The sequence below is a fragment of the Macaca nemestrina genome, chromosome 7 (genome assembly GCF_043159975.1).
Source record: "Macaca nemestrina isolate mMacNem1 chromosome 7, mMacNem.hap1, whole genome shotgun sequence".
NCBI lineage: Eukaryota > Metazoa > Chordata > Mammalia > Primates > Cercopithecidae > Macaca > Macaca nemestrina.
The window spans coordinates 129,776,392-129,803,625 of record NC_092131.1 but is presented as its reverse complement, the minus strand read 5'-3'; the positions used below and the strand labels follow the sequence as shown (position 1 = coordinate 129,803,625).

The 27,234-nt window shown below is 35.6% G+C and overlaps 1 protein-coding gene across 11 annotated transcripts in view; it reads right to left on the bottom strand.

Annotated features, from left to right (window-relative positions):
- LOC105487515 (myosin IXA) overlaps window positions 1-27,234 on the bottom strand; it is a 299,768-nt gene that overhangs the window by 169,279 nt on the left and 103,255 nt on the right. For all 11 annotated transcript variants that reach the window (XM_071101117.1, XM_071101116.1, XM_071101115.1 and 8 more), the window contains 5 exons: window positions 25,425-25,522; window positions 22,943-23,069; window positions 15,223-15,312; window positions 10,232-10,348; window positions 6,886-7,020 (listed from right to left, as the gene is read on the bottom strand). In XM_071101117.1, coding sequence (XP_070957218.1) covers window positions 6,886-7,020; window positions 10,232-10,348; window positions 15,223-15,312; window positions 22,943-23,069; window positions 25,425-25,522 — 567 coding nt within the window. The remainder of the gene's footprint in view (window positions 1-6,885; window positions 7,021-10,231; window positions 10,349-15,222; window positions 15,313-22,942; window positions 23,070-25,424; window positions 25,523-27,234) is intronic.

Genomic DNA, 27,234 nt, shown 5'->3' with positions numbered 1-27,234 from the left:
TATTTTTCAGTTATTTTTTAACTATTGATTTCAGGTATAATTTTATTATGGTATTAAAATCTGTGTCATTTCAATCTTTGGAAATCTGACTTTCGTTTTATGGTTCAGGATATAAACAAATTTTGTAAATATTCCATGCAAACTTGAAAAAAAAAGTGCATTCTGCAGCTGTTGATGCAGTGTTCTATGCATATCAGTTATATATTTGATGTTTAAATCTTCTATATCCTTAATTGATTAGGTTTCAGGCCTAAGGGCAGGAAACTGACATTCCGCTCTGAAGGACAGTCGGTGATGGATGCCCACAAAGGCACTAATTTCATCTTCTAGATATTTTAAATCTTCTGTATCCTTACCAACTTTTCCAACACTTATTCTATGAACAAGTCAGCATGGTATGTTAAAACATTCCACTATGATGGCAAATATATTTTTCTTCTTCGAGTTTTATTCATTATTGCTTTATATATTTTGAGGTTATGCTATCAGGTACTTTTAAATTTTGGACTGTATACTACTTCCCAAGGAAGTGAATAATGCTAAAGGGTAGCATTATTAAATACTCCTTTTTATCTCTAGTAATGCTTTAAATATGATATTAATATAGCTACAACTGCTTTTTTTCTTAAGGTTTGCTAAATCTTTGCTCATACTTTTAATCTTTCTATATACCTATATTTAAAATGTCTCTCATAAGCAACAATCAATTTAGTTTAGTTTTGTATTATATCCGGTCTGACAATCTTTAGCTTCTAGTTGGGGCAATTAATCAATTATATTTAATGTAATCACCAATATTTGTGAGATTAAATCAAACATCTTACTACTTGTTCTTTGACTTTTGTGGCATTCCTTTTATTTATTTCTTGCTTTCTTCTGGATTAAGTATTTTTACTTTACTTATCCTCTATTTTTTTTAAGTTTTATATTCTTTTACTATTTTTGGCAATTCTAGAAAACATGTATCCTTAACTTAACAGAAATAATATCTCTGTAACTTAGCATTTAATATAAAGATCTTAGAGTATCTTAAATTCTCTTTACTCCTAACTTATATGCTCTTACTGTCATGTATTTTAGTTATATTTAAACATTAAATAGTTCTGCTTTTTATTTTTCTACTTTTTTTTTTTTTTTTTTGAGATGGAGTCTCGCTCTGTCACCCAGGATGGAGTGCAATATTACGATCTCAGCTCACTGGAACCGCCCTGAACCCCTCCCAGGTGCAAGCGATTCTCCCGCCTCAGCCTCCTGAGTAGCTGAGATTGCAGGCACCTGCCACCAGGCCCTGCTAATTTATGTCTCTGTTGCTGTCTCTCTCTCTCTCTCTGTTTTGGACTGTGTGTTAGATCCTGTATATGAAAAATTATAAAGATAATTTTAGCAGTTGGATGATGTCTTCTTCTAGTGGAGATTGTATTTGCTCTTGGCAGGTAGCTAAGAATACCACAAATTTTATATTATTTTAACCTAATTGGGAACTGAGATGATTTTAAACTGGGCTTCAGTCCATATGATGCCAGGTTTACTTCTGGTTTACTTTTGTCTGACATATAACCCTTTGGGGATCTCAATCTAAAGCCTATAGGAATTACCAAGGGCCTCTTCCTTACTTTTGTGTCAGGAGAAAACTCTGCTCAATTCCTCATACTCTCAAGCCTGACCCTTTTAGAATCAGAAACACTACAAAAATAACAAAATATCTCTAGGAACAAGGCAGCACCCAAATGCGGAGCTCACTTCCCTGGATTTTTTTCTTATAGTCTAGGCCCTGTAAAACTTATTTGAAGGTACTCCAATGCCTTCAAATACATGTTGTTGAGGTTTTTTGGTTGTTCTCCAAGGTAAGGTTCATCAAAAGTTTCTAGTCTGACAAAACAGAAGTAAAATGGATGAAACAAAAACTTGCTAGATTATGAGCTCCTCAAATAAGATCCCTGCACTGTAAATTTTCTATCTTCTATGCTTAGCACATTGCCTGGCACACAACTGTTGTTCAATTTACTCATGAATCAATAAAATGAAGAATAATTCTCAGCAAGTAAAGAAAAAAGAGGGCAGTAATACAAATAACAGAAAACATACAATTGGCCCTCCATATCTGCAAAAGATTCCACATTTGTAGATCCAACGAACCACATATTAAAAATATTTAGAAAAAAAATACAATAAAAAATATAAACTTAGAAATGAAACAGTATAGCAACTATTTACATAACATTTACAATGTATTAAGGATAAGAAACTGGGAGATGATCTAAAGTATACTGGAGAATGTGTATAGATTATGTGCAAATACTGTGCTATTTTACATAAGGGACCTGAGCATCTGTGGATTTTAGTATTCTTCAGCAGGGGGTCCCTAAACCAATCCCCTGTGGATATGCAGGGATAGCTGTACTTTTAAATATCAGAAACCTCTTTGGGTCTGTCTCTTAGTCTACATTATAGGCTCTACCACTACCTTGATTCAGTTCAGAATCACTCACCCATTTTACAGTCGTGTGCCACACAAAAACATTTCGGTCAAGGACCAACTGCATATACAACAGTGATCCCTAATCTCATGAAAAATTCGTATTATCTACCGACATCTTGATCCTGACCCTGTGTAGGCCTATTCTAATATGCTATGGTAATATGTATGTATACATGCTAATATGGTAATATGTATGTATACATGCTAATATGTATGTACATGTCTTTGCTTTTAACAAAAATGTTTTTAAAGTTTTAAAAAAATTTAATAAAGGGCTTATAATTATATAAAGAGAAAACATTTTTGCACAGTTATACAATGTGTTTGTGTTTTAAATTGCTACTACAAAAGTCAAAAAGTCAAAAAAAGTTTATAAAGTAAAAACATCACAGTGGGCTCAGGTTAATTTATTATTACAAAAAGAAAAAAATAAATAAACTTAGTGTAACTTAAGTGTACAGTGTTTATAAACTCTAACTAGTGTGTGTACAGTAATGTCTTAGGCCTTTATCACCACTCACCCAACATCTCACCCAGAGTAACTTCCAGTCCTGCAAGCTCTAATCATGGTAGGTACCCTATGTAACTGTACCATTTTTTATCTTTTATATTGTATTTCTACTGTATCTTTTCTATGTTTAGATACATTTAGATACACAAATACTTACCACTGTGTTACAACTGCCTACAATATTCAGTGTAGTACGCTGTATAGGTTTGTGGCCTAGGAGCAACAGGCTATATCATATAGCCTAGGTGTGTAGTAGGCTATACCACCTAGGTTTGTGTAAATACAGGATGATGTTCATGCAACAGCAAAATCACCCAGTGATGCATTTCTCAGAACACATCCTCATCATTAAGTGACACATGACAGTACCTCAACTAGTTCATAGATTTTTCTCCTTCTTTCCAGTTCACTGCTCTTCAGTCCAATTCAAGTCCTCTGCTAAATATACTTCAAATAGCTTCTCATTGTCTGAAAAATTCTAATCTTCTCTGCACGACATGTAAGTCCACAGTTTTAAGTACAATGTGTATGTTACCTTTGCCTAAAATATATTTTCCCATTGACAATCTAGTGAGCTCCAGCTCACTATTTGAAGCTATATACCAGAATCAACCCTGGAAAATTTCTGCAGCTTTCAGGTAGTTCCAATCAACCTCATCCTTTGTGTAACTACTTTACCTTATATCTGATTTCAGCATTTACATCCTGCATGGCAATTATTACATCTCTTTCCCATCCTACATGCCTATGTACTCCTTTTGGACAAAATTTAGAACCAAACCACAGTCATCATATTGAAGATTTTTCCTATAAACGTACCCATGACACTATATCTTCTTTTTAAATATTTTAACCTTAACTGATTTTATACTCAACTGAACTTAACAAGTAATCACTGAGTCACTGAGTACCCATTTCATACCAGTTACCAATGAGGTACATATAAATAAGACACTTGACAAGATTCTGATCCATAATTGCACCACATTGCCCAAAACATTGATATTCAGGGTAGCAAGTTAATGAGAATCACCCATCTTCCAAGTAGTTTTGAACACATTTTCCATAAACTCTAAGGTTTTTTATTTTTATATAATACATTTATGGCCAAGGCATTTCTTCTGGTTGGCTGTCTAATCTAGACTTCTAGAAAAGAATAATTTCAATTTACAATAAAGAATACCTGTCTTTTTTCAAAAGCAACTTAACCAATGTTCTGTTTAATGATCCACAGAGCAATTGATGTTCTGCTCTGTAAAATATAGAACCCAGACAACAAAATGCATTCCCTCACCCTTTTAACACATATATTTATCTGCAAGAGATAAAGAATATTAATTTAGTATGATTTAAGTAAGAGTCTTGGACTGAATCAAGAGACATGGATGGCAATCCCAGCTTAGCTTTTGGTTAAAAGAAAATATTATACAGCCAGAGTGTTAAGGTTTGAATACTGGCTTTAGACATCATCTGAAAAACTAGAATAAAAATAGTACTGACTGATAAATAACACTACATAACTCATAAGTGTTAGCTAATATTGTAACAATATTATCTTTCCAAAGCTCTAGTGTAGCATCTAGCTAAAAGGTTGTATGTTTAAAACTTTAAGCATTCATCAAGTTGGCCAGGACTAATATTGTCATGTTATTGTTAACCAGCCATTATGTCCTTTAAGCAAAATAGAGGCACTTTTTTAAAAAGTTAAGACAGAGAGCAACAAGATCCAATGATGGGAGACTTGATGATGTAAAGATCTTTTCTCCCCCTTTTCTGTAGACCTGCTAGCTGCTGTAGTCTTTCTGTTCATTCTCTATTCTTAACCATTTCCCTTGAGTTCAGTTTGATGAAACCTGTGTCTGCCTATGTCCTCACACACAAATTCTGGGGTACAATGTAAACCTATTACTGATTTCAACCTCAGTTTGGAGAAAAAGTCCACATTTTGTTTGACCCTCCCTTTACCCCAATAATTCTCATGGAAACTGAAAGCCCACTCTTTTCTTTGAGACGGAGTCTCACTCTGTCGCCCAGGCTAGAGTACAGTGGCATGATCTCAGCTCACTGCAACCTCCGCCTCCCGGGTTCAGGCGTTTCTCCTGCCTCAGCCTCCTTAGTAGCTGGGATTACAGGCTCCTACCACCACACCCGGCTAATTTTTGTATTTTTAGTAGAGATGGGGTTTCACCATGCTGGTCAGCCCGGTCTCAAACTGCTGACCTCGTCCATCCACCTCAGCCTCCCAAAGTGCTGGGATTACAGGTGTGAGCCACCGCTCCCAGCCGAAAGCACACTCTTTTTATACTAACTTAATCAATCTTGAGATTCTCATAAGAAATATCTAGTTACCCATCTTGGTCTCTCCATACCTAGTTTCTTTGTATCTACACTCTGTATTGACTTGAGATTCTGTTAATAAGCTCCTCTATCCCATCCTAGAACTAAGAGACCAAAGCAATCAAACAAGCATACAGTTGGCCCTCCATATCCTCGAGGGATTGGCTCCAGGACCCCCTGTGGATACCAAATCCACAGATGCTCAAATCTCTAATATAAAATGGCTTAGTACAGTCAGCCCTCTGTATTTGCAGGTTTGTATCAGTAGCTTTGTATCAGCCATGGGTTGAATGCTTGGATGTAAAACCCAAAGATAAGGAGGACTGACTGACTGTACTTAGCATTACACACAGTGACCAAGCCCAAGGTAGCAATTAAAAATCAACACCATTGTTTCTAAACTCCTGTGTGAAAGAAAAAAAAAGAAAAGAAAAAAACAATCAACACCAGCAATAAAAGCAAAACAAAACAAACACACACATCTTTTTATTCAAAGGTTCATTCAAGGCCAGGCGTGGTAGCTTGTGCCTGAAATCCCAGCACTTTTAGGAGGTCAAGGGGGGAGGATCGCTTGAGCCTAAGAGTTTGAGACCACTCTGAGCAACATAGTGACACCTTGTCTCTATAAAAAATAAAAACAAAAATTAGCTGGGCGTGGTGACGTGCACCTGTGGTCCCAGCTCTTGAGTGGCTGAAGTGGGGGGACTGTTTGAGCCCCAGAGGTCGACAGAGTGAGCCAAGATCAAGCCGCTGTACTTCAGCTTGGGTGACAGAGCAAGAAGACCCATTTCTAAAAAACATACACCCCTGCAAAAACAACAAAGGTGCAATCAAATAAGCATATATAAGCAATTTTTTTTTTTTTTTGAGACAGTCTCATTCTGTTGCCCAGTCTGGCACGCAGTGGCTCGAACACAGCTCACTGCAACCTACATCTCCCAGGCTCAGGTGATCCCCCCACCTGAGTCTCCTGAGTAGCTGGGACTACTGGCATGCAATACCCCATCTGGTTAATTTTTATATTTTTTGTAGAAACAGGGTTTTGCCATGCTGCCCAGGCTGGTCTCTAACTCCTGGGCTCAAGAGATCCACCCACCTTGGCCTCCCAAAGTGCTGGGATTATCGCTGTGAGCCACCGCGCCCAGCCAGCAAATCTATTTCGGGGACTATAAAACCTCTGTCATCTGCTTACAATGATATGTGGACCACAATATTTGTATTGAAAGACAAGATTTAAAATGCTTATTATGTGCTTTCCATTCTTTTAATAAAATATTGTAACTGATATTATGATAAACAATGGAAGCTACCAGACTACTCTGTTGTATCTTACACATTTCTAACCCCATCAGTTGAGTTTACATATACAAAGAGGCAACGGTATTTCTTCCCAAGCCAATTTACATCGTTATTCTTGTTTGTAAAGGCACGTTTCAATATTTAATAGAAATACTATGTAAATCAATAAAATGTCTGAAAAAATAAAGTGAATTATTATGAGTATGACTGAAAGATATGTGTGATGGGGGGACAAGTGTATACATATTTAGGTACTCACTTGTTCCAATTTAAAGATATGCTGATTAAAGTAGTGCTGTAAACGTTCATTAGCAAAATTAATACAGAACTGTTCAAAGCTGTTATTTTCATAATCTTCAAACCCAAAAATATCAAGAACACCAATGGACAATGTCTGTAAAACAAGAGAAAGTTTTGATTAAAAGTAATGTTTAAATTTATTTAATGAAAAATATCCACAACATGAGTAACAAAATGCTCAATTCCTCTAAAGCAGTACACAGGGGATTGTGTTTGGTCAGTATTCAAAATATATCATGAATTAAAAGTATTCCAGTTCTCTTTATCTTACTTTTGTCCTAATTAAAAAATACATCCAAACCGTTAATACATATAATCTATAGATTACAGAAATGTGTGAAGCAAGGTTAATGGCCTGTTATCTTAAGAAACCTCAGAAATCCCTAAGATCTAAAAGGGAATGGAAAAAAACAGAGTATGGGGAAATCAAAAGGTTATTTAAATGAAGGATCAAGAGAGGCAGGTTACTCCTGGCTATATCAAGAAGACGATGCAATTTTTCCTATTTTGACTTCTACACTCCAATAAATAGAATTCTTCATTAAGAACCAAACTAGTATATTTTATAAGCCTCATGAAGACTGAGTGAAACTAGATGTCAGAACGTATGGTTTCTTTTTTTTGTTAGTTTTTTGAGACGGAGTCTCGATTTGTTGCCCAGGCTGGAGTACTGTGACATGATCTCAGCTCACCGTAACCTCTGCCACCGGGGTTCATGCGATTCTCCTGCCTCAGCCTCACCAGCAGCTCGGTTTACCAAGGCATGCACCACCACTCCTGGCTAATTTTTTGTATTTTTGGTAGAGACGAGTTTCACCATGTTGGCCAGTCTGGTATTAAACTCCTTAGTACAGGTGATCCACCCGCCTCGGCCTCCCAAAGTGCTAGGATTACAGGCGTGAGCCACCACACTCAGCCAGAACATATGGTTTCATAAAGTTAAAAATATTTATTTTAAAAAAAAAGTATGAGGTTTAAAATGTTGAATAGTGCTAAAAGGATTATAACGAAAGACAGCAATCCATGCCTCATCAAGGTCTGCTCCCTAAAGTCAACCACATTCAAATCTTTCAGCTGTTTGGTAGAATACAGAACACAAATGTTTATACTTCTAGGAATAAGCTAACTTCTTACTGTGGATTTGGCTCTAATACCTGCATATAAACACTTTTCTCATGACCCCAACCCATTCTAGAAATACAGTTGTATGACAATTTTGGTTAAATGAAAATAATTTTTCTCCACTGGTGCTAAGAGATACAATGGGCAAACTGATATAATGAATGATAAATAGTAAGATTTTTTTTTAAAGCCTGTACTATTTTGTTTAATTCTGCCAAGTTTAGGCCCTTAAAAAAAATTAAAATAATGCCCTTCGAAAATATATCAATTTGACAAATTAGATTACAATTTAAATTAATTTTTGTGACTGTGAGTTTACCTGAAGCATGAAAAATTAACATAAGAGCAATTTCACATTTAAGGCAATATGATTAAATTAAAAAGATGACATTTTTAATCAGTCTGACAAGGTGGACTAGTCCATGAAGGCTGCCCAGAAAATACAACTAGATGTGAAATTAAATACCTATCATCTGCCATATTAAAAATAAATTCTAGTTAGAAAAAGTCTAAACATAAAAAATTATAATTATAAAAATATAAGAATAAATATTTTACAATCTTGGGCTAGAAGAGGCCTTCCTCTGTAAGTAAAATACATATACAAAATGCAAAACTAAAAACAAGAAAAATGACAGAATTAACTGCAAAAAAATTACAACATAAAATCACAAAAACAGATATTATAAATAAATCTAAAAAGTAAATAACTAAGAAAATAATTGTAATATATATCAAACTATAGGCCTCCACAAATATCCACAATAAATGCCTTCTAAAAAGGAGTAGGCCAGGCATGGTGGCTCACGCCTGTAATCCCAGCACTTTGGGAGGCCAAGAAGGGCAGGTCACTTGAGGTCAGGTGTTTGAGACCAGCCTGGCCAACATGGTGAAATCTCATCTTGACTAAAAATACAAAAACTAGTGGCGAGCACTTGTAATCCCAGGTACTTGGGAGGCTGAGGCAGGAGAATCACTTGAACCCAGGAGACGGAGGTTGCAACGAGCCAAGATCATACCATTGTACTCCAGCTTGGGCAAAAAGAGTGAGACACTGTCTCAAAAATAAAATTAAATTAAAAATAAAAGGAGTATCAAAAAGACAAAATAAAAAACAAAAATAACACAAAGATATTTTAAAAACATAGAGAATAAATAAAATAGAGAAAACATAAGGTGATGCTGAACTTTTATCTATCATTAAAAATAATGCAATAAAATGACCATTCATTCCCTTATCAGATTAGGAGAATTTAAATACTGATAACATCCAATGTGGGTAAAGGTGTAGGGGATCAGGTGCTTTCACACACTGCTGCTGGAAATGTATAGTCTTTTTTGGAAAGTGTCCAATTTTTAAAATGTATCTATCCTTAAACTCAGCAATCAGCAGGGCATGGTGGCTCATGCCTATAATCCCAGCACTTTGGGAAACCGAAGCATGTGAATTGCCTGAGGTCAAGAGTTCAAGACCAGCCTGGCCAACAAAGTGAGACCCTGTGTCTACTGAAAATACACAAATGAGCTGGATGTGATAGTGGGCACCCATAATCCCAGCTACTCAGGGGGCTGAGGCAGGAGAATCGCCTGAACCTGGAAGTCAGAGGTTGTAGCGAGACCATGCCACTGCACTCCAGCCTGGGTGAGAGCGAGATACCATCTCAAACAAACAAACAAAGACAGCAATCCCACTTTGATAATTTTATCCTAGAGAAATGAATACACAGGTAAGTAAAAGAATATTTGTTACAGCATTATCTATAACAATAAAACAAAAATAATCTATTTTTAATGGATGGATTTATGGTACACATCTTATTATGTATTTATATTAAAACATTTTTTTAAATAACCAGGTCCAGATATATAATGAGACAGAAAATATTTCAAGAGATTCTAGGTAAAAAAAATATATATATATGTTTGAAAGAATACAGAGAGCATGATTCTATTTACATTTTTTAAAGCAACTCTGAATATACACGTTTGGGAGGTAAAAACACATAATAAAAAAGGTCTGGAAAGACACACAGAACAATTCTTCTGAACAGGGTAATAAATAATGAATAAAAGTGATTTCTTACTTATTACTCTATATAATTCTGTGTTTTTAAATTTCATGTATTAACCAGTTTACTAAAATAGCTTTTAGGGAAAAACATTATAATCTAATATATCATTACCTTGGTATTATGCTCTAAATCTTTACTATTCAGAAGTGCATGATTAATTCGAAAAACTATCCAGTCAAACAGGGCACTATATAGAGACTTAGCCATGGAGTTCCTCACTGTCACAGCCTGAAAAACAAAAGGATTACAAGTGCATGTAGAATTGACAATGATATGATTAAGATACCATGACAAAGTTTTTTGCTCCCATTCAAGAAAGAAACTTACTATTCTGAATTAGAAACTAATTTTTCTCTCAAAATAAAAAATCTATAACTTAAGTTTTTTGTTTGTTTGTTTTTGAGACAGAGTTTGGCTCTTGTTGCCCAGGCTAGAGTGCAATGGCGCAATCTCGGCTCACCATAGCCTCCGCCTCCTGGGTTCAAGTGATTCTCCTGCCTTAGCTTCCCAAGTAGCTGGGATTACAGGCACATGCCACCATGCCTGGCTAATTTTGTATTTTTAGTAGAAATAGGGTTTCTCCATGTTGGTCAGGCTGGTCTCGAACTCCTGACCTCAGGTGATTCACCCATCTCGGCCTCCCAAAGTGCTGAGATTACAGGCGTGAGCCACCGCACCCAGTCAATTGAAGTTTTCCATATGTACTCATTCAATTAGTCCCACTCAGAGAATCTAGGCCAAAACTGCCATTAAAGATGAGAGAAACAAAATGTAGGTCACCCAGCTCAAAACATGTTTACTAAAAATTGGGATATATATTCCCCCTAGGAAAGAAGGTATAATTGGAAGTTTACAAACAAATGACTTTGCCAGTTAGTGTGGGTAAGAGTATTCTAGGCAGAGGAACAAATCTGTTAGCAAACAGCCATTAATTTCTGCAGGATCCAAATCACCCTCTTAAAACATACACTAATACAACCACAATTACATTGATAGTTGTCTTCAGCTTGTCACCCATAGAAACTCCTAGAATTACTCCATCCTTGAGGACAGAAACAATTCCTTCATTATGTAGTTACAAAATTTATTTTTTCCTCACTCTAAGCTTTCCAAGTTTACGACAATTCTCTATACTATCTGCTCTATTTTCCTGTAAGTCTGAAATTGTTCTTAAAAAAACAAGAATTTCACCATTTAGAAAGCATAAATTTACAAAAAAAAAAGGGGGGGGGAGGAGTAGGGTAGGGCACATGTCTTACAGAATTGAGTCTTGGCACTTAGAAGAATATAAATCCTAGCAATTTACATATTTATTATCTAGGGGTTTATTTTGAAGCTTGTATATTCAGGCATATATTTATAACTCTGTTTTGAAGTATAAAGAAAATAGAGAGTAATGATTAAGAACTAGACTATCTTCCAATTCTAGTTTTTCTACTTATTCTAGCTGCATAATCGTGACTAAGTTACTTAACCTCTTAGGCTACTGCTTATACATCTGTAAAAAGAAGGTAATACTACAACCTACCACACAGGTGATGAATTAATTTCTGAATACTGAAGGAAAAAGAAGCTTCCAGTTCCTAGACCAAAAAATAACTGCCTACATAGCAGAGAGAAGATTGGTATCAAATTCTCTATCTTCAACACCAGAAACCTGTATTATTTTTTATTGTTGTGCAGTTTTAGAATATTTTTAATCTGCAAATGGTTGAATCTTTGGATATGGAATCTGAGCGTAAGGTGAACCAACTATCAAGAAAACCAATGGTAGAATGAAAATATAATAGAATACCACTGTATTTTTCCCCCAGAAAGAAAAGAAAAATGAAGATAGTCTGATAAAATTCAGGGAAAGTACAATATTTGAAAACTAAATCAACAAATATAAGACAAAGAATAAGCATATAAACATTATCACAATAAATTTTATAAATGAGTTGAATTTAAAAGACAGACCTTCAGACAAAGATAAAAACTAAAGTCTAACTACACTATGGTTTACATAATGTACCCTTTTTATAACATACCATAGTTATAGAATCCAGATATGCCAATACAATATCTATTTATTTACTTTGTACTCCAAACTTTATACTTCCAGCCCTTTTCTCTGAAACGCATGTCTGTCTTTCATAGGTTAACCTCAGCAAACCCAAATACCAAGTAATATTTTCCCACCCAAACAAGACCTCATTTAGTGTTTCCTATCTCATTGAAGGGTACCAATATTCTTACAGCTGTGTAAACCAGAAATGTAGGACTCATCCTTGACACCTCCTTTGTTTGCCTTGCTTCCCATTATTCAAGTCATTACCAGGTCCTGTTGATTTAGTCATCAATTTTTTTTCTTTTAAATCCATACATTTCTCCCTGTCAATATGTCACCATTCTACAAAGCAAATATCATTCTCACTATTGCAGCCTCTGAACTCATCTCTCTACATCCACTCCTGACTTCTGTGTTTGACCAAAACCCAAGATAGCCCACAAGATTCCCATCCCCTGGGGAGTACAAGTTCTGTATAATTCCCTCCTCGTAAGTGTAGGCAGAACTGTAAATACAATGGATTCCACTCCCATATGAACCTGATGTTACATGATAAAAATGAAGGGATTTTAAAGATATAAAAACCCAAACCAATTGATTTTTTAATCAAAGGGAGATCATCCTGGATAGGACTGACATAATCAGACAGAAAAAGCTCTTCAAAAGGGATTTGAGTTCTGCTGTAAATAGAGCTTCTCCTGCTGACCCTGAAGAAGCAAACTGCCATGTTACAGGCAGGGTCACATGGCAAAAAATCACATCAGCCTCTAATTGCTGAGAATGGCCCCTGACTGACATCCAACAACAACAGAAAACTAGGTGCCTCAGTCCTAGAATCACAAGGAACTGAATCCTGTCAACCACCTGTGAACTTGGAAGAGAACCTCAAGCCTCAGATGACACATTATACCCCAATGGATATCTCAATTTCAGTGCTTGAGATTAAGGGGCTGAAATTTTTATTAAAGAAATAACGGCCGGGCGCGGTGGCTCATACCTGTAATTCCAGCACTTTGGGAGGCCGAGGCAGGTGATCACACGGTCAGGAGTTCAAGACCAGTCTGACCAAAATGGTGAAACCCTGTCTCTACTAAAAATACAAAAAATTAGCTGGGCATGGTGGCGGGTGCCTGTAATCCCAGCTACTTGGGAGGCTGAAGCAGGAAAATCACTTGAACCTGGGAGGCAGAGGTTGCAATGAGCTGAGATCACATCACTGCACTCCAGCCCAGGTGACAGTGTGAGACTCCATCTCAAAAAAAAAGAAAAAAATACACCAAACAAACATAAACAAAAACAAAGCTGGGAATACAAAACAATCTCAGAAGGTTACATTTAAAGTTAAAAATAAAAATAAATATTTAAAAAAATTTTGTAATGAAAAAGGTGGTGTGGTCATTAGAGAAATGCAAATCAAAACCACAATGAAACGAGTCACAATGGCTATTGTTAAAAAGTCGAAAAACAACAGATGTTAGTGGGGATGCGGATAAAAAGGAACATTTATACATTGTTGGAGGGAGTGTAAATTAGTTCAACCATCGGGGAAGACGGTGTGGCAATTCCTCAAGGACCTAAAAGCAAAACTACTATTCGACCCAGCAATCCAATTACTGGGCATATATCCAAAGGAATAGAAATCATTTTATCATAAAGACATATGTAAGCATATGCTCACTGCAGCACTATTCACAAGAGCAAAGACATGGAATCAACCTAAATGCTCATCAATGACACACTGGATAAAGAAATGTGGTACTTATACACCATGGAATACAATGCAGCCATAAATAAGAAGAAAACCATGTCCTTTGCAGGAATATAGATGAAGCTGGAAGCCATAATCCCTTGCAAACTAACGCAGGAACAGAAAACCAAACACAGCATGTTCTCACTTCTAAGTGGAAGCTAAATGATGAGAACACACGGAGACATACAAGGGGTGATAAAGAGTGGGAGAAGGGAGAGGATCAGGAAAAATAACTAATGGGTACTAGGCCTAACACCTGGGTGACGAAATAATCTCTGCAACAAACCCCCATGACACAAGTTTACCTATATAACAAACCTGCACATATACCCCGGAACTTAAAGTTAAATTTTTAAAAAAAGAAAAAGGTAGTGAAATAAAATGTAAAAAGCAATGAATCTTTATTTTACATAAAAGAAATATAAAACTCTTAAAGATTTGGCTTTCTTATTGTTTAGAAAGAAGCTCTCAAAGTGGAAGACTATAATATGACATAAGAAGAAATGTGGACTTGGAGACACAGAAGATGAGACAAATGGATCAATGTCAAGCTTAAAAAACATTCTCTAGAATTCAATCACAATTTCCTCACCTCTGTCTTCTAATATTCTAATTTCATATTCCTGTCCAATTTTTATAATTATCATAATTTGATTTGTCATCACTTTCATAAAATTACTCCATAAAGTAGTGGCTTTTCAATAATTTTCCTACCCCTACAGATCTGAGTGGTATAATAGTAGCAACAAATATCACCTAGGAGCCTCAGTATACAGATGATATTTAAAGTGATGGGACTGGGTAAGATAACCTCAATGAAGAATATAGAGAAGAAGAAACAAAGACTGTGTCCTAGGGTACTCCACCTTTTAGAGTTAAAGAAAAAAGAAAAGACAAGCAGAAAGAACAGCAAACAAGCAGCCAACAATGAAAAAGTTAACCAAAAAAGTATGATGTGCTAGAAGAAACTGTCTCAAGAATAATAATTAATTGGGTCAAATACTGCTCATTTATAATTCTAATCTACCATCTATCTACCCCACATTAGTAATATGAAAGTTAGAAATGATGAAGAGGTTAAGATCCTTGGAGAAAAATGCAAGCCTATTTCTCACAATCACATTCAAATTTAAGTTTCCAAATCAATGGAAAATTCACAATCAAATTTAAAGGCCTAGAAAATATTTCAATGAAAACTTTTTGCCCTTGTCATTTTCCTGCTGTTAAGAGAAAACCCAAACTTCAAACCTAAACTTCTAACAATGTCCAGAATGCTTTCATTTCATAGAAAATTCATCATACCTCTGCCAACTTGTATGGCAAAATAAGCTTTTCTCCCACTGTCACCGTCTTCCTTGTAACTAATGCTTCAAATAGCATCTCTTCTTTAACCTATAAAACAGAAAAGTAAACTCAATATGTAAGATTTATGACAATGTGTTGAATTATCTTTTGAAAAAGCCAAATAGAGGAGGAAAAGCTTAATGAGATTAGCAATTATATAGCAGAGAAAAGAGTCAATACACTGGGCAATTTTAATACTGGCCAAAATGGAATTTAAGTGTCCCACTCAAAAGACAACTGGGTTTTTTCAAGTTAAAGCTTGCTTTCTGATCATAACAGAGAAACATGTTTCACTATGCAGAATACAGAAAATATAGAACAGAACAAAAAACATTTTAAGATGATCAACCATAATCTCACAAGCTGGAGGCAAGGACTAAAAAGTGACAGCACTTCTTGAATTCCAGAAATATTCCAAAGGATATTAATTTATGTTTCAGATATTCCTTCTTCATGAATCTTGAATTCTAGGAATATTCCAAAAAATACTTACATTTCAGATGTTTCTTCTTATTCATGAATGATAAACTTTTAAGATAAAGTTGACACTTCCTTTGTTCTCACTCTCTCCCCAGAGACAAATACTATCATGAATTTCACGTTATCATTTCAGTTCATGTTTCTACACTTTATATGTATTAAATATATTCATAAACACTATGCTATACTGTCAAATGAATTTAATGTTTACCTATAAAGTATCATATTGCCCATATGTTTTTCAGATCTAACTATGTGGATAATTTTTATTATTATTATTTTTTTCAGACAGTTTCATTCTGCCATTCAGGCTGCAGTGCAGTGGTGTGATCTCGATTCACTGCAGCCTCAACCTCCCAGACTCAAGCAATCCTCCCGCTTCAGCCTCCTGAGCAGCTGGGACTACAGGCACATACCATGTTGATAATTTAGATCAACCTTATTCATCTTAACTGTTATACAGCATTGCAGCATATAAATATACCACAGTGTGTAATCCATTCTCCTCTTTGTAGGCATTTACACTATTTACAATTGTGTGTGATTACAAAATAAACCACAATAAATATTGTTGCATATGAGTTCAAAAGTTTCTGTGAAGAACAAACCTAAAAGTAGAAGAAGGTTAGAGCATACATATTTTCAGCTTTACAGAATACTACCAAATTCCTATATATAATTTTTACCAATAAGCTCTTTCAACAGTAGCACTGAGAGTTCCTACTTCTTCCAAACCTTGACTATACTTAATGTTACCAGACCTCAGAATTTTGTCATGATGATGGGCATGAAGTGGTAAAACAAGGACATTTTATAAAAGTATCCATACATAATAAAAACATAACATTCATAAATGTAGGCAATATAAAAATTTATCGGTAAAAAGTATTAGATTATAATAGCTGTGAATGGTAGCTCACGACTGTAATCCCAGCACATTAGGAGGCCAAGGTGGGCGGATCACTTGAGGTCAGGAGTTCGAGAACAGCCTGGCCAACATAGGAAACCCTGTCTTCACCAAAAATACAAAAATTAGCCGGATGTGGTAGTGCACACCTGTAATCATAGCTACTCGGGTGGCTGAGGCAAGAGAATCGCTTGAAACCAGGAGGCGAAGTTTGCAGTGAGCCAAGACCACACCACTGCACTCCAGCCTAGGTAACAGAGTCAGACTCCATCTCAAAAAAAAAAAAAAAAAAAAAAGATTATAAGGAGAAGATTGAGTTATAAAATGACAGAAAGAGGCATTACCCTGCCACCAACAACATATGATAGATCAATAATCTTTTAAAGAACAACTTTGAATCATATTGAATGGATAAATATTACCTAGCAAATACAACAGCTTTCAGAGCATTCACTGATAACTCTCAAATTCCAAAAACTGGAAATAATTTGAGGCATATAACAAAATGCAGTAAAGCCAAAAATCAACAACCAAATTTAAATAAAAGGCCTCAACCTTTTAGATTTATTCAAAATACATTAAGAAACAAAAATAATACCAGATTACACAAAAATGACAAAACAAAGCTAAGAAAAAAACGTAATAAAATCCAAAGCCATATTGTGAGGTATATTTCTGCAATTATTAAAAGTAAATATTGGCTGGGTACAGTGGCTCACACCTATAATCCCAACACACCTGTAATCCCAAGGCAGTAGGACTGCTTGAGCTCAGGAGTTAAAGACCAGGTTGAACAACACAGCAAGACCTCCTCTCTATTAGAAATAAAATGTAAAATCAGCCAGGCATGGGGGCACGTGCCTGAACTCCCAAATACTCAGGAGGCTGAGGCGGGAAGATTGTTTGAGCCCAGGAGATCAAAGCTACAGTGAGCCATGATCGTGCCACTGCATTCCAGCCCAGGACTACAGGCACATGCCACCACGCCCAGCTAATTTTTTTTTTTTTTTTTTTTTTTTTGAGACAGAGTTTTGCTTTTGTTACGCAGGCTGGAGTGCAATAGCACAATCTCGGAACACTGTAACCTCCGCCTCCCAGGTTCAAGCAATTCTCCTGCCTCAGCCTCCCGAGTAGCTGGGATTAGAGACGGGGTTTCATCATGTTGCTCAGGCAGGTCTTGAACTCCTAAGCTCAAGTAATCGCCTGCCTCGGCCTTCCAAAGTGCTGAGATTACAAGTGTGGGCCACCGTGCCCAGCCTCATACCATGGACTCTTATACAACAACAAAAAAGAAGAATCTAGAACATAGAAATCAGAATTGAAAGATCTCAAAAACATACTATGGAATGAAAAAAAGCCAAGTTTCAGAATAATACATACAGTATAACATTTATATAAAGACTGAAAACAGGCAAAACTATATATTCTTTATAAAAACATCTATCTATACTGAAAATACAGAAACAAGAATAGGAATGACGAACACCAAATTCATAATAGTGGTTACCTCTGGTGGAGACAGAGGTACACAGTGGGCTTCAATTATATGCAATATTTTATTACTTGAGTGGGGCTGTGAGTACGGGTTGATTACATTGTTTTCTATATAATATTGCGTGCTGGCAACATTTCATAACAGGGAAAAAAGGAAGAAAATATCCTAAAACAAATTTAATATGTAACAAGTAAAATGTTAGAACTGATCAATCTAAAGGCCAACTCTTTGAAAACATGAAAGATGGCTAGGTGCGGTGGCTCACGCCTGTAATCCTAGCATGTTGGGAGGCCAAGGCAGGCGCATCACCTGAAGTAAGGAGTTCGAGACCAGCATGACCAATATGGAGAAACCCCATCTCTACTAAAAATACAAAATTAGCTGGGCATGGCGGCGCATGCCTGTAATCCCAGCTACTTGGTAGGCTGAGGCAGGAGAATCACCTGTACCTGGGAGGCGCAGGTTGCGGTGAGCTGAGATCGCACCATTGCACTCTAGTCTGGGCAACAAGAGCGAAACTCCATCTCAAAAAAAAAAAAAAAAAAAGAAAGAAAAATAAAACATAAAAGACAAATCTCACACAAAGCAAAAGAAAAAAACTAAGAAACACAAATAGCTAATACCATAGAGAAAAAATTTTAAAGACTGAAATTAACAGACTATTTACAAAGAACTCAAAAGCAACACATTCTAAACATTCAAAACATCATTTTTAGAAAATCACAGATCATCCAATACATCATTTTTAGAAAACTACAGATCATCCAAATAACTCAAGCCAGATTTGAAAATCCTAAAAAATTAGTTAACATGGAACAAATAAAAAGATATCAAATACAGTTGCTCATAAGGTTGACCTCTCTCAAACCCTTGAGGAACATATTATTTTCTGCTAATGATCCTTCTAAATGCAGAAAAAGGAGCAAGGGTACAAAAACTCTCAACTCATTTCCTGAGTTCTCTTTAACTAGCACAAAAACCTAACAAAGATTGTACATAGATCTACGCATAACCACACAACCCCAAAACATACTAATCTTGCATAACATTTGGTAAGGATCCTAAAGAAAATATTATCCAATTCATGATTTTTTAATCAGCTCCTCTATAATTTTCTAAAAATTCTTAAATATAATACTTTTAGAATATTCAGAAACTATTAATACAGAACAAGTAGCAATGGGTTTAATATCCATTCTACAAAGTTTCTCATATTTATCTAATTAAAAATCTGATATTTAATTAGAAACCTATTCTTGGCCAGGCACAGTGGCTCACACCTGTAATCCCAACACTTTGGGAGGCCAAGGTGGGTGGATCACCTGAGGTCAGGAGTTGCAGACCAGCCTGACCAACATGGTGAAATCCCATCTCTACTAAAAATACAAAATTAGCCGGGCATGGTGGCGCATGCCTGTAATCTCGGCTACTTGGGAGGCTGAGGCAGGAGAATGGCTTGAACCCGGGAGGCAGAGGTTGCAGTGAGCCGAGATTGCGCCACTGCACTCCAGCCTGGGCAACAACAATGAAACTCCGTCTCAAAAAAACAACAACAAAAAAACCCTATTCTTTATATTGTTTCAACAGATGTTAAAATACACTCAAAATACATAAACCTGCTAAAAACTGAACAGTTTTTGGTAATGATGACAGTTCTAATACCTCACAACAAAAACATCTTCCACAATTACCTACAATTTATCAATTGGAGCTTGTTCACCTTTCAATAATTTTCACAAGTATCCATGCCAAATAGGCATTAGTAAAGACTCAAGACATTCATTATCGCCTCAGGTAACTACAAAAAAAAACTGAAAAGTAAATAAATAAAATTAAACCACTACTTTAAAAACATTTGTTCTTCTATATTTACCATTGAATTAAATCACCATGGGAAGAAGAGAAATTAAATCACAACTAAAGAGTTTGGATGTTTAAATAAACCAGTCAATGTGCTTATCTTTGTACTCTATCTCAACCAAAGCCTTAAGATTGCAATTATTATTATCAGTCTTAACCAACTAGAGGCAATCATTTTCTAAAATAATTTCTAAGTACTAACTAAAGATGAGATAGGTGTCTTCTTTAGCTTCTGAATTTTGAAGCTATTTTCTTTCTACTTAATACTAAACCTCAGCCCTAAAACCAATACAAATTATACACAAGAAGAAATTTAAGAAGCTGGGGTTCAAAAGTGAGATTTTCTGTCAAATCACATTTGCCATTTGCCATTGTCTTTGATACTGGTTAGCCCAATTCTCAGAATTAGATTTCTCTCTTTTTTTTTAAACCCATACCTGAGTTCCTCTTTGAGTTGCCTGAATTGTTCTTACCAGTCTCTTACCAAAAAAGAAAGGATGCACTAGAAACAGAAGCCCTGGTTTCTGCTGAACTGCCTAGACTTACAAGTAGCCACAATGCCCTGTCACAATACCAAACCCTTGACTAAAGTATCACCTGAAATACCTGACTAAAACGCCATCTGTTCTCTGGCCTTTATGATCTTCAAAATTACAAACTTCAGATACCACACTCCATCTCCTGGTAGAATTTCTTTCCAGTAGGTCTAGTTCCAATTCACAGTACTCCCTTCTCCTGCCTCTTCCTCTGCTAGGTTATCATTCCACTGAAGTTAATAAGCAATGCCCAATGTACAGAAAAAATAAACACTGGGTGGTTAGACAAATAAGAAAGAGGTATCTATTGCTCTCAAAGAGCACTGCAACCTTAGACATGAACTAATAAACAATTAACTTTATGCTATAAAACTAAATTATGCTAAGCAGAAACAAATGCTCTGTATTTAGGGAGTCAGTTTAGACCACTTAAGGTTAAACCACATGAAGCGGCCTAGGAACCAAGATTTAGAAGATGAATAATTTTTTTTTTTAAAAACAAGCTATTCATAACTGCCAAAAACTGGAAACAACCAAAATGTCCTTCAACAGATAAATGAATAAACTATAGTACACCTATACAATGGAATATTACCCCATGATAAAAAGAAATGAGCTATCAAGCCACAGAAAGACATGAACGAATCTTTTTTTTTTTGTTTCTTGAGACGGGGTCTCGCTCTGTTACCCAGGCTGGAGTGTAGTGGCGCAATCTAAGCTCACTGCAACCTCCGCCTCTGGGGTTCAAGCCTCCCACCTCAGCCTACCAAGCAGCTGGGTATACAGGTACATGTCACCACGCCCAGCTAATTTTTGTGCTTTTTTTGTTTTCTTGTTGTTGTTTTTAGTAGAGATGGGGTCTCCCTATGCTGCCCAGGCTGGTCTTGAACTCCTAGGGTTCAAGCAACTCACCTGCCTCAGCCTCTCAATGTGCTGGGATTGCAGGCATGAGCCACCACACCCAGCCAGACATAAATAAATCTTAAGTGCGTATTACTAAGTAAAACAAAGCAGTCTGAAAAATCTATATATTGTATGATTCAATTATATTACATCCTGGAAAGGGCAAAAATATATATATGTAGTAAAAAAGGTCAGTGGCTGCCAGCAGTTTACGGGGAGGGATTGAACAGGTAAAGCACAAGGAATTTTTATGGCAGTGAAACTATTCTGTATGATACTATAATAGTGGACACATGACTTCCTGCATCTGTCAAAAACCAAATAGCATGAAGAGTGGAACTTAACATATGCAAATATCAAAAATTATTTATGAGATTGGGGGATTCCACGAAGGAATATAGACTATGACAAGAATACAGCATGCATGACAAGTATATGAAACCTCAACAAATGGGGTGGAAGGAAAAGGTGCTGTTCTAAGTAATTTTGGAAATGAGTGAAGTCTGTAGGATTAAAGGTAAAAGGAATTGCGCATAAGCACTGTATTCTAGTTGAAAAAGTCATTTCCCAGGGGGGTACAGGTTAACAATTTTGATACCACTACACATGTATACTGGAATTAAACAAGTAAATGGATGGCAGAGGATAGAAGACAGCTTTCTCACTGTTGAAGCAGGAGTTCACAGATAAGCAAGGGAAGAGGGCCAGAATGATCCATGTGTAGATGGATTACAGTTGGAGACATCATCATGAACTCATGTTTACCTTTATATAGATACAGATGATTACATATTAAAATATGTATAGATATGTGTATATACACAGGTTAGTATATACATACATATATTTCCTTGCTATGCCAGACAATAGGGCCTGTAAGAAATGACACCCCATCTGATGGGATAAATCTGGCAAGATGAGAAGGAGGTAGGCAAGAGAGAAGTTAAGAATATATGAAAAATCATCACTCCAGAAAGAAAGAATCAGGTAATAAAGGCCCTTGATGTAAGAAGAAGCATGCCAGGAGATGAGAACCTTTAGGTCCTATTCAACCCATAAGGAAAAAAAAAAAGTAGTATCCTTTTTTCTCCACCCACCCAGATGCCCCCATCTTGAAACAAAATAATCTAACCAAAATCTTAGTATGAGAAGAAATCTCAAATATGAAAAGAGAAAAATTAGCATAGCCCCAGAACATTATACAGTCTAGCGTGGAAATATTCATCCTATCCAGCAAATTTAGGGACTATGGATGTCTGGAGCAAGTGGAGGCAAAGGAGAAAACACAAATTTTCTAAAGATTCTGCCTCACTCAATAGCAAACTGAGGCAGGTATCAGGAAAAATTCCATCTTTTGGAAATGCTATTTAAAAATAGTGCCTAATAAAAACATTATTAATAGAAAGCATTAACCCATTTACACCTACAAAATACACAAAATAAAAAATAAAAAGTTACAAAGTATTTGAAATGACAACTGAGAATGTAATCACTCACTTCTAATAATTCTGAGACAATAGGCAGAACTTCAGGATTACAGATATCAATGGAGTCATCCCGGTATGTCTTCTTTTTATAACAGATATTACCCAAATGTAGTATGGCTGAGAGAAGAGAGAAAATCCTGGGAAAACAAAACACAAATTATAGCTTAGCTGTATCCATTCCCAAAGATGGTTTCATTCTAAAATTCTAGTTAAGCAAACCAACCAGTACAAATATGAAGTATCTAGTCTTTGGAAAATAAGCAATATGGGAATAATTACTAAAATTTACTGAGGGTTTACTATATGTATCACATACTGTTTAAAATGCTTTTCATGGCCTTAAGTATTACACCACTTCTTATATAGTTATTTCAAAGAGACTTCTGCTATTGCCTGAATTTGTCACAGTGTTTTAAAAGGCCATGCCTTTCTAAATGCTATTTATCCTACCTGGAATGCTTTTTTCCTATACTGTTTCAGATACACTGAATCAGAATTGCCAAAGGAAAGGCCTTGAATCTGTATTTTTTTTAATCAAGTATCCTAGCTGATTTTTTATTATTAGTTATGTTGTTAAAATGCTTTCCTATACCACATTACGGTGTTTGGGGTAAATGGTTTTTTGTGGGGGTGTGTGTGTGTGTGTGTGTGTGTGTGTGTGTGTGTGTGTTAAGTATGAAGCAATGTGGGGTATATTAACCTCTACTGTGAAACAACTTCATATGGACCCTCCGTTCTAAATTTCCCTCCTGAGTCAGAAGAGCACGTGCCCTCCAATCAACAACTAATCTCTCCTCTTATGCTATATACCCATCAACTCCTGTTAATTCAGGAACCTTAGGTTACCAAGCATCTCCATGTAGCTAAGAACAGTATATTATGTTCTTAACTTATCTGACATCTCAGAGGCATTTAACACAGCTAAACACTCCACTGAAAAACTCCTCAGTCTCCTTATACATACAGCTTTGTGTCACATGCAGTTATTTTCTTAGAATAAATATGGCTTACAAAATTTGTCTTACGAAAATTTAACACTATGTTTTCCTAAAATTACGAACTATTCCAACTAAAACAAAGATATTGCTTTAGGAACCTGAGATATTACCTTAGCAACATTTGAGAGGTACTGAATCACCATCTAACTTATAAATCTAATTTTCCAAATAATTTAAAGTTTTAAAATCTTTGAATCATTCACATGACTCACAGTAAATACAAGTCTATTAAAAAATAATGCATAATGTTATTCTGGATTAAAGAATAAACTATCAACCAAAACATAACTAATGGAAGTCAAAAGACAAAAACAAATTCATGAGCTTCTTTTAAAAATTATTTTTAATAGAAATTCACTAATTTTCAGTGAACTGTAGTTTATGTCACCAATTGAGTTGGTATGCCAACTTACATATTGTATTATTTGATTTTAATTGACTTCTCATAAAAAGATTCTAGCAAATAGCCTGCTAATTAAAGAGTCATACCAATGATGTAAGCGCAAGCAAACAAGAAAACAGCAGAGGTGATTTTCTCCTACTCTCAGTATAGGGTCATCAATCATGAGGTTAAAAATTAACAACAGAGGTCGGGTGCAGTGGCTCCTGCTGGTAATCCTAGCACTTTGAGAGGTTGAGAAAGGCAGATCACTTGAGCCCAGGAATGCAAGATCAGCGTAGGCAACATGGCACAAAAAATACAAAATTAGCTAAGTGTGATGGTATAAGTCTGCAGTCCCAACTTCTTGGGAAGTTGAGGTGGGAAAATCATCTGAGCCTGGGGAGGTTGAGGCTGCAGTGAGCACTCCAGCCTAGGTGACAGAGTGAGACCCTGTCTCAAAAAAAAAAAAAAAAAAAATTTTAACAATATAATCAGATCTGATATACTCATCAACACAACTCTCCCCCTCAAAAAAGTTATAAGTAACTATTTTTTTCTGGTGAGAGCCAAGGTTGAGTCTTTAATTTTAAATAATTTGTTTCAAATATAATTTATCTCATCTTTATCTCAACCTTTTTATATTTTTAATTTGTTTAGATTTACAATTTAAAAACGTATTAGAATGGTACAGATATAAACTATACAGAGGAAATACACTGATAATTAAATACTATGCCTCTGATAAGTATGCATAATTTAATAAGATTAGAGATCACTGATATACAAAAAATGAAGAGCTATAAAAATAGTGTTACAAAGCAAAAGTTTTGAGTAACATCTATGGATAGGCTTCAGGGGCACCATAAATTCCTGCATTTATATGCAAATTGTTAAAGATGTACATTTTACAACAACAACAGTGTCAGGTTTCATCAGATTCTCAAAAGAATTTATGACAAAAAAAGGAATTAGAAATAATGCTCGAGATGGATGAGGTACTAGATGAGGATTACCACTTAGAAAACTATTTTAAAAGACCAACAGGAGAAACCTTTCGAAGACATATCATGTGTTCTCTATTGGAGGTATAAAAATACAACAAGTAAACTCACTGTCTTCGTGTCTTGGGAAGAAATCCTACCATTTCCATGGCAAGTTGTAGGCGCTCAAAATCATGTCTCAAATCTTCTCCTTCCACCATGAAGCAATCCTGCTTATTCAAAATAAAAGTTTAAAAATCAAGATTATATATTTTAAAATAACGTGGGCCATTCAGAAATATGGTAATTTAGGATAAGTACCTGTATGTATAAATGCAAATTAGAGCTGGCAGAATAGTTAGGCCTAGTCAAATTCATTAGACCTCTTATCTTACTATAGGTATGCAAACTAAACACATACCTACTAAAATGCCAATAAATTTACTTTTGTTCTCCCTTTCACAATCACCAAGATTAGGATCTCAAAAGTTAAGATAAAGAGCTAGCTGTACTTAGTAAGTATGCTGATATCAAGTTTAATTTTGAGTGGTTCTAAACAGTTTCAGAAATTCCAAGTATTTAAGAGTGCTTAATTCCACCAGCAAATATTATTTATTCAACAAACATTTAACAAGTGCCTACTCTATGTAAGGCACTGAACTAGATATTAGTGACACAAAAATAAATTTTAGAAGAGGCAATAATTTAGTTGAAGAGTGAAGCCTAGATTTATATAATATAAAGAAGTTTGCTACATCTATCTAATCTATATTTATATAGATCTACATAGATCTATATAGATTTTTTTTTTTTTTTCTTTTGAGATAGGGTCTTATTCCTGTTGCTCAGGTTGGAGTACAGTGGCATGATCTTGGCTCACTGCAGCTTCGACCTCCCGGGCTCAGATGATTCTCCCACCTCAGCCTCCCAAGCAACTGGAATTACCCAGCTAGTCCTACCATGACCAGCTAGTTTTTTGTATTTTTAATAGAGACAGGGTTTCACCACGTTGCCCAGGCTAGTCTTGAACTCCCGGACTCAAGCAATCCACCCACCTAGGCTTCCAAAAGTGCTGGAATTACATGCGTGAGCCACTGCGCCCAGCCTGTTACATCTACACTAGATATATACATATATAATTATTTATATATTTCATATATGTAATTATTTCCTAATGAAATAATAGACAACACGGTAATCAAACAAGGAAAGAAGTATATGTGAAAGTATAAAAACCCTCAGAAAACACGTCATATGAGTCAGTAAAAATAGTTGTGAATAGTCACACACGCCTGTAATCCCAGCTACTTGGAAGCTTGAGGTAGGAGGATTGCTTGAGCTAAAGAGTTTGAGACCAGCCTGGGCAACACAGCATAACACCACACAAGAAAAAAAAAAAAATGCTGTGGAATACCAGATTAAAAAACATTACTTTTAAAGCATAACCCTTGCATTTCAGTTCCTCAAACAGTAGTAGACATACTCTAAATCTTCAAAACAATAAGTGAGTTATAAATCCCTTTACTGTATGTTGTCACAGTCCCTTGCACTTTCAAAAACCTCCTCACATCTGCATTTACATTTTTAATGCCTATCTTTCTAGGGAATATTCTCTCAAGTACTCAGTGAAGTATATGAACAGTTAATCGTCTTATTAACTGGAGATCCCCAGTGCAAAGTCAGTGCCAAAAACAAGTCATTATTTAGGTAAATACATAGTCATTGAATTACTGAATAACATATATTGAATTGAATGAAACATTCCTTTTTCTGAAATAAAGTGCTCATTTATTTTATAAAAAGTATTTATCAAGTATTTACCATGTACAAAAAAATCTGTTTTAGGCACCATAAGCATTAGTCAACGAATATCTGAAGTTTAAAATAAAGTTTTGAAATGCTGTTAACAGTATTTTTATTCTCTACATGGAAAGCTGCACAT